An 8,700-nucleotide genomic window follows, 5' to 3' on the forward strand; every position below is an offset into this window, starting at 1 on the left:
CTCGGTTTTTCCGATATCCGCACCCATATTCGTCGTTTCGCGGCCATGGACATTGTCGAACGATCTTTGATCATTGTTCAGTGATTCATCGATCGGTCAATTTACGATAAACTTTCAATTTTCTTGGTCCGTCTAAGACGCGTTCAGACAGCGTATATCCATGCGACGGCCATGTTTGGTGTTTACGAGGCGAGGGAAAATTGCTGACGTCACGAGCTCCGATCTTGCCTGAAGGGAGCAGCAGCAGCACTGCAGCGCCAGAGTAACAGTAGCAGATTACGAATGAAACGAGCGATAACGACAGCGACAACATAAAAGCAAGCAAGAGAGAGAGAGAGAGAGAGAGAACAAAACGATCTAGCACACGAGTGCCGGAATAAAAACAATTTTACCGCTCTAATCCAGCTTAAATAACGTGAGTCTTCGGTCAGTAGTTGTTAAATACACTGCAAGGAGATTCGGTGGCACGGATTAACGACAATTTTCTTATTTCGATATTAAAAGGAAAAAGAAGAATAAAACGTGACGAGAACACAAAATAACTTGATGGCAAACTATACGGGTCATAGAAGTGACACGAATTCATTGATACGAGTTTAAAAGGCACGATCTACCGCGTTAAATTGGTTTCTCGATGAGACGTGCGCGTAGGCTATCCTCGCTCGTCTCCGCCGGTCTTACCGAACTGTTTAAACATTTCGAAAAACATTGGTCGCAGTAACAAGCACGCCGTTGCAATAGCGCGGCCTAACCGTGAACTGTTCGGCCACCATTACCCCATTACCATCGTTCTAGCCGTTGTCCCAGCCGTCGTCTCATCCGTCGTTTTAACCATCGGCACTATCTCTCTCTTTTTCTTTCCTTATCTATCTTTCTCTATTCCTCTCGGAGGAATCGTGTTCGCACACGATCGGTGCGAAAAACATTGTGCAATGCCGTATAGTGTTCTCGCAGTAATCGTCGTAGTTGTGTAGCGTATAGAACGCGTCAATACGTGCCGTGTTTCATCCTAACGACAATCGACCGCCCTGATAATAAACGAATGTTTTTTAAATCCGTTCAATTGGTTTTTTAAACCAATTTAAAAACACAACCGCTACACATTATTTTCTGTTGTGCGTGTATATATATATATATATATTAGCGCGCATTTTTCGTTAAAACGTTCTCTAACCGATCGCCGCAATTATTTCATCGATAATACACGAGTTATTCCTATGACTGTGAGAAAAACAAATTTGGTGCATCTCAATGTTGCCATTATCGTCCCCAAGGTTTTTTTCTTCTTCCCAATTGTTATCGTCGTCGAGTGTTACGTACGACGGTAGCGAGAAATCTCTACAGACGATGATGATAATGGTGTTGATGATGATAATGATGATGATGATGGTGATTATGATGATTTCGTTACGTGCGTAAAATTCATCTCCGTGCAATATATAAGTGTTGTTGTGTTTTCTTCTTATTATTATTTCGATAATACACACACGTGCGGGTCTGTGTATGCTGCCGTGGTGCGTCGTGTTGTGCGTGTGGAGGAGTGTGCATGCGTGCGCTCAGTGTGTCATCAAAATCAAAGTGTATATGTGATACACGCGCGTGTACCCCCCACCCACCCCCCGCTGCATACGAGATTCGTGTGTTGTTTGCAACGACACCATTTCATTTGCGCAGAGGTAGTAGTAGTGTCACCGGTGCGTATGATCGTCAATCTTGGACGGTATATGAAACCGTCGTCAAAGTGCATCAACCCTCTGTCGAGGAAAACGACAACAACAACAACAACAACAACACAGTGACTACAGACAGTTAATAAGTGTCATGGATCTCGGTGACAGGGTTTACGCCGCTGAGCGGATCACGAAGAAGAGGGAAAAGCGGGTAAGTGAAGTGTCTGTATGTGTGTTTTTTGTGTTCGTGTGTGTATGTGTGTATGTTGCCCGCTTACCGGATAGTTGTTTCCATTTCCCGTCACCAGGCACCGCCACCAGATGGATTGCCCGCTCGCACACGACGCCGACATCTTTATCTTTTTTTTTTTTTCTAACCTCTTCTATCTCTCTTCCTCGTTAACATTCCTCCTGTCGTTAACGCTCTTGCCTTCTCTTTTCTCGCTCTTCCCCCACTCCTCTATCTTTTTATCTTTTCTTCCATCCTTTTTCCGTCTTTCTTTATATCTTTTAGTCGCCAATGAGCTTCTTACATCCTCCTCCTCATCGTTATAACTTATTGTTAGCTTTCTTCTTCTTTTTCTTCTTCTTCTTATTCTTCTTCTATGTCACGACCAACGTCTTCATTTTCCAACTTTATCGTTGTCGTCGTCGTTGTCGTGTAAATGCAATTTCCTTTATTCATTTTGTTCGGACACATGAGACTGTACAATTGATAATTAGCAAAGCAAAATACAGTAGCAATGTAACAGAAAACTTTCCAAAAGAGAACACAGAAATCCCCATTGAGAGGTTAATTTGAATCACATCTCATCCTTTTTCTTCTTTTTCTTCTTTTTCAAATTTAAAACTTGTTCTCGAGATTTTCCTAATAAAAAGAAATGAAAAATGACTACATATAAAATTAAAAATCAGTAAATTTTTTGAAACACGTGATTGGTCCAATCGAAGATTCGTTCTATTTTTCGATTGGTCGGTTATTTAAAACACACCGATGAATACAAAATTTTAAAGAATTGTATACAAGTTTTTTTTTTTATATTATTATTATTACTATTTATAGCAAGTATATTATCTTTTTTTAAATATTATTCAAAAAAGTAAAGGGTTCATGGTTTTTGTCCTTTAACTCTTATCCGAATCGATTACCATATATAAATATATATTTGTTTTAGGGGAAAGTGGAGTATTTTGTTAAATGGAAAGGGTGGAGTAAGAAGTAAGTAAAATTCGTAATGTGAAATAATTGACCTAAGTTTATTTTGATTAATTATCTTATTACGTTATTCTCGTAGATATAACACATGGGAACCCGAAGAGAATATTTTAGACGTCAGGTTAATCGAATTATACGAGGAAAGTTTGCGAGGAGATGTATCATCGAGAAGGCCAAGACGAAGGGATACGAGATACAACGTAAGAATATTTATATTACTCTTTTAATTCTTTTTTCTTTTGCAATCGTTCAAATTCCAACGAAATATTCGTTGTCAGGATTGCGTATTATGTGCAGGTCACAAAAACTATGATTAACTCAATTTATAAAGAAATTCGTATTTATATTTAACACTAGATTTACGGACTGAGCAAATTTGACTCATTAACAATTTTATTACTATATATATAAAAAACTTAAATATTATTTTTTTAAAATATCTGTTGGTTTTTAGTTGCGTAATGAAATATACGTAAATATTAATTCCTTTCCTCTACTCAACTCTCCATTCAAACAATGTTTCTAAGTCATTAAAAAATAATGAACGAAACACCCGTAAATCTAGTCTTAAAAATACAGTTTCTTATAGTAATTAGATTTAACCACGTTATACCTACCACCCAATATTGAATTAAAATTGATTAATGTCATATCTGACAAATGACAACAAATTTATATTAAAATACATTTCATAAAATATACGTCAGCTGAGTTAATCGTGATTTTGAGACCAAATCAATAATGACTTATTTCATTGACTTTGAAATTATAAATAAAAATAGTAATTTTATTTGTTTTTTCTTTTCTTTTTCTTTTTTTTTTGATTCCATCATTATGGTCTCCTATAAAGGAGCAAGTATTAGCGAATCTCGTGGTCGTGGAAGAACCTGGGGGAGACGAAAGGGTAGGAGAAGATAGTCAAGACGAATCAACGACTGGTAGCACGTCCGCACCACATTTGAATCATGTTGCCCCCGACGAGGACACTTTACCCAGTTCGTTGGACGGACAAGAATCTCCTACGCCACCTGAATTATTGGCATCCACGTTTAGCGTCGATTCGGACAGTTCAAACAGTAGCGTTGACATAGCGTTACTACCAAGGAGAGAACCAGCTGGTACTAAAAGAAAAGCCGAGGTTCTAAGTAAGGAGTCTGGAAAAATTGGTGTTACGATTACAACCAGCAGCCCGAGCAGTGGGAGCAGTGGTAGCCCACCACCGAACAAAATACCACGTTTGTTGCCGTTAAAAGGCAATTCACCGTCGTCTTATCATGTAAGGTCCTTGTGTCAATAATTTACAGACACACTTTTTTCTATATCATAATTATTACAATGTAATATATATATATATATGTTAGGTAAATGAATGGTCAAGTATATTGATATTACAATTTAATGAAAGATCAAATATTTATTCGCTAAAGTTTAGTACGTAATTCTTAAACAAGTCACTATGAATTAGGTAGCTGAATTTTTCTTATAGCTTCATAATCAAATTGTCTACAAAATTTAGTGTCCTTGTGTCAATAATTTACAGACACACTTTTTTCTATATCATAATTATTACAATGTAATATATATATATATGTTAGGTAAATGAATGGTCAAGTATATGATATTACAATTTAATGAAAGATTAAATATTCATTCGCTAAAGTTTAGGAAAAAAAGTAATTCTTAAACAAGCCACTATGAATTAGGTAGCTGAATTTTTCTTATAGCTTCATAATCAAATTGTCTACAAAATTTAGTGTCCTTGTGTCAATAATTTACAGACACACATTTTTCTATATCATTATTATTACAATGTAATATATATATATATGTTAGGTAAAAAATGAATGGTCAAGTATATGATATTACAATTTAATGAAAGATTAAATATTTATTCGCTAAAGTTTAGGAAAAAAAGTTATTCTTAAACAATTAGGTAGCTAAATTTTTCTTATAGCTTCATAATCAAATTGTCTACAAAATTTAGTGTCCTTGTGTCAATAATTTACAGACACACATTTTTCTATATCATAATTATTACAATGTAATATATATATATGTTAGGTAAATGAATAGTCAAGTATATGATATTACAATTTAATGAAAGATCAAATATTTATTCGTTAAAGTTTAGGAAAAAAAGTAATTCTAAGTAATTAGTTAATTAAAGTAATTAGTTAACGCGTTCCGTGCCAAGCCATTTTTGTCTGATTTGTCGTTCAAGCCATTTGATGTTTAGCGCATTAAATAAATATGAGTACGTGTACCACCGGTGGCACACGTGGCCTGTAGATCAAGTTTACCGTGTACCACCGGTGATGCACATGGCACAAAACGTATTAATTAAAGTAAATAAAGTAAATTAAGTTAATTAAAGTAATTCTTAAACAAATCACTATGAATTAGGTAGCTGAATTTTTTCTTATAACTTCAAAATGAAATTATCTACAAAATTTAGTCTACAAAATATGATAGATGAATATTCTAAATAATTGTTTCGATAGGTATATATAATACGATGATTTATTTGAATGATTTTCTTTTCTTTAAACGAGAGATCATTGTTATGCATCGTCTCTTTTTAGGGGCACAAGGTGAACGGTAGAAGATTATCATCCTCTAGCGTGAAATCCACGCCCGAAGAACCATTACCAGCGGTACCAACGACGTTGGCACCACCGGTGCAAGACAAGAAACGACCGGAAGCCGATGTACCTCACGGTCCACTACCTTCTCTACCCCGTACTCCGTCAGCTGCTTCACTGTCTCCACAAGTGGACACACCTTTAGATCAGCCAGTGAAAAAAAGGCATTTACCTGAACAAAAAGCTGAAAAGACTAGCAACAACTCCACGACGGTAGATGCAAACGGTCACAAATCACCGAGTCCTACGGATTCTTACACAAATAACAATAGGTTAACTGCGATAGTCAATGGTCATCATAGCCATGATAGTAATGTTAATAATAATAATAACAATAATAACAATAATAATAATAATAATAACAATAATAATAATAATAATAACAACAACGCAACAAGTATCAAACAAACCGAAATAACGAGGCCGGAGATGTACGTTCCTTTATCGAATCCCGGTACGGAATATTGGCACGCGAGAAATCCAGTTGCCGATCAAGTATTCATAACAGACGTCACCGTGAATCTTAAAACGGTTACCATTAGAGAGTGTAAGACGGAAAAGGGATTTTTTCGTGAAAGAGACCCGAAAAGCGACATTTATTAACCCATTTTATGAGGATGAACAAATATAGACGAAAAAGGGGGTACGGTGATGATGATGATGATGATGATGATGATGATGATCATGATGATGATTACCCTTTTTAACTCGTTGTATTAAATCGCTGTAAATACATAAATTATTTTCACACATCGATTATTATGTGTCTGTCTCTGCGCAAGCTAAAATGGTCGTCGTCATCGAGAACGATTCGATTTAAAAAGGAACAGAAAATATAAAAACAAATTTAACTTCTTCTTCTTATATTAACACACATTTTTTAAATTGTAAAAACACTCGCGGTGGTTACGTTGATGAGGGGGAGGAGAAGAAAAATTGTAATAACGAATTGATATTGATGAGAATGATCGTAATTTATGTTTCCTCTTGCCTTTCTTTCATTTACCAACGATCGCGAAAATGATATAATATCATTTGATTGTTAATAATAATTACGTTTATATTATTATATCGAATCGTTTGAATTTTTATTCAATTTCTCGTTTTCTTTGAATTATTGTAAAAACAAAATATGCGAGCTACCGTAAGAAAGATGTGTGTTGTGGTTGTGTGATGGATTTATTATCGTGATGAATACGATATGATGATGGTTATGATGATGATGATGATGATGATATGATGATTAAAATAATAATTAAACGTTCGTTCTTATAATACTTACAAAACGGTGAATGAGAAAAGAAAATGAGAGATAAATAAAAAAACGATATTGTGATTGCACGACAAATTTACTTGGAAGTTAAAATGCATTCAAACAAATGATGCGCCCCGCACCGTCGAGTTATTATGATAAAAAATACGCACTAAAGTGCATGTTTTAAAACGCTTTATAGAACTTAGCTGCTCTAAACACGAGAGAGAGAGAGAAAAAGAAAGAAAGAAAGAAAGAAAGTATAATGTGCGTCAAATTGTACACGATCATATAATTACTCGCCAGTAATTTTGGATTTGCGTTCAGAATTTGATCTTTTATTTCTTTTTTTTTTTTTTTTTTTTTTAAATGGAAATATTGCGTGAATATTATAAACGTTTTATCTTTTTTTTTCTTCTTTTAATTTCTGTTTGCGATAAAAGCGTGTTATTTGAAAAAAGAAATACAAACTTTGTCGTACGTTTTCGTGGTTTTTTTTTTTTTTTTCTCAATTACGTTACGTTGTATTTGTTAATACGCGTTTTGTATTATTTAAATAGATATATATATATAAAATACGGAAGCACCAAGTTGAAGGAGTACATAAATCTTTAGTCTGATGATACGTTACTGGCATGAAAAGAAAAATCATTGCGATTATAGAAAAGATACGTAAAATTGTTCGTATTTATATCTATTATTGATAATTCGTTTTATTCAATCCTACATTTTATTTTTTTTTTCTATTTATCTGTAAAATCAAACCTCAATAAGCTTATCGTAACAGCCACCGGATGCATTTGTTTTAATAACAAAAATTGTCTCGTTTTGATTTCATTCGAATTAAACATTAATAACTTTACGTATTATTTCATTAAGAAAAAAGAAAGAAAAAAAAAAAAAACAAAACAAATTTTCGAGATTCCAGCAGTTTTTAAATAATGCGGTTTTTTAATTTTTCTTTTAAATAACACTCGTGAGTATTTTATTAAATAATAAATGTTCCTAACTCTCGAACAAATTGAAATTTTAATTAATCGTTGTTGTCCAAGCTTCTTTTAATTTTAGAAGAGAAAGAAAAGATAGAGAGAGAAAGAGAAAGAAAGAAAGAGAGAGAGCAGTTATAGAAAGCGAATTTTTTGACACAGTATAAGTCGATTATTTATTTTAATTAAATTGTATAACGATTATAATTGAATGATTTAACGTTAAATAATATTAAACGTTATGATCGTGTGCACGATGTGAGAGATATCTCCGTTGAAGAAAAACAAGTTTTATTGTAAAAAAAAAAACGTACTTTCTGTGTTCGTCGATAATTTGTTTCTTTGGTTTTACTTCTACTTATTCTTCTTCTTTTTTTTTTTTTTTTGATTTCTTCTACGTTTTACCGCTTGTATTTATATTTACGTGAAACTTGACGTTAATATTAAAAATTTGTCATTACTCGCAAAGTAAGATAAGAAAGAAATGAAAAAAAAAATAACAAAAAAAGTCCCGAAAATACTAACGAAGCAAGATCTCTTAAGTTTAATCGAACGTAATCGCGTATATATATATTTCCGTTAAAGCATCAAATTCATCCGTTAATTCACGAAATAACTATAACGACCTGTGTTAATGTATGAAATAACTATACCGACCAGTTAATTGTATGAAAATTAACGTCAAATTACATACTTTAACATATTAATCGCTAAGCTTATTATTATTTTATTGAACTTTTCGTTTAGGCTACGATGTGAACGAAAAGTTCGAAGAAAAGGAGGAAGTATTTTTAATTTTAGTGCGAGCTGAGCCACCCCCGTTCTTTTTAAAAGTGATTTTTGGAAATTTCATTGAAAGAAACGTTTCAATTCTTATACAAAGCAGAGCGTGTTGCTTTTATTTGCAATTTATATTTATTCTATACGTGTTTGA

General features: G+C 33.6%; 1 protein-coding gene across 1 annotated transcript; it reads left to right on the forward strand.

Annotated features, from left to right (window-relative positions):
• Positions 1–1,505: 1,505 nt before the first annotated feature.
• LOC122517767 (polycomb group protein Pc-like) lies at positions 1,506–7,002 on the forward strand. Its single transcript, XM_043636319.1, has 5 exons — positions 1,506–1,881; positions 2,846–2,889; positions 2,966–3,086; positions 3,737–4,162; positions 5,469–7,002. The coding sequence occupies exons 1-5, from the start codon at positions 1,822–1,824 to the stop codon at positions 6,129–6,131; spliced, it is 1,314 nt and encodes a 437-aa protein (XP_043492254.1). The 5' UTR covers positions 1,506–1,821; the 3' UTR covers positions 6,132–7,002.
• The last annotated feature ends 1,698 nt before the right edge of the window (positions 7,003–8,700 follow it).

The sequence above is a fragment of the Polistes fuscatus genome, unplaced genomic scaffold (genome assembly GCF_010416935.1).
Source record: "Polistes fuscatus isolate 324 unplaced genomic scaffold, CU_Pfus_HIC Scaffold21, whole genome shotgun sequence".
In the NCBI taxonomy this organism is placed as follows: Eukaryota; Metazoa; Arthropoda; class Insecta; order Hymenoptera; family Vespidae; genus Polistes; species Polistes fuscatus.

Excerpts from the sequence above, each read along its gene's own strand:
- LOC122517767 (XM_043636319.1), top strand. The coding sequence starts at position 1,822 with ATGGATCTCGGTGACAGGGTTTACGCCGCTGAGCGGATCACGAAGAAG. Across the intron at positions 3,087-3,736 it reads GAAGGGATACGAGATACAAC|GAGCAAGTATTAGCGAATCT; the intron begins GTAAGAATATTT and ends TCTCCTATAAAG. Across the intron at positions 4,163-5,468 it reads ATTCACCGTCGTCTTATCAT|GGGCACAAGGTGAACGGTAG; the intron begins GTAAGGTCCTTG and ends GTCTCTTTTTAG.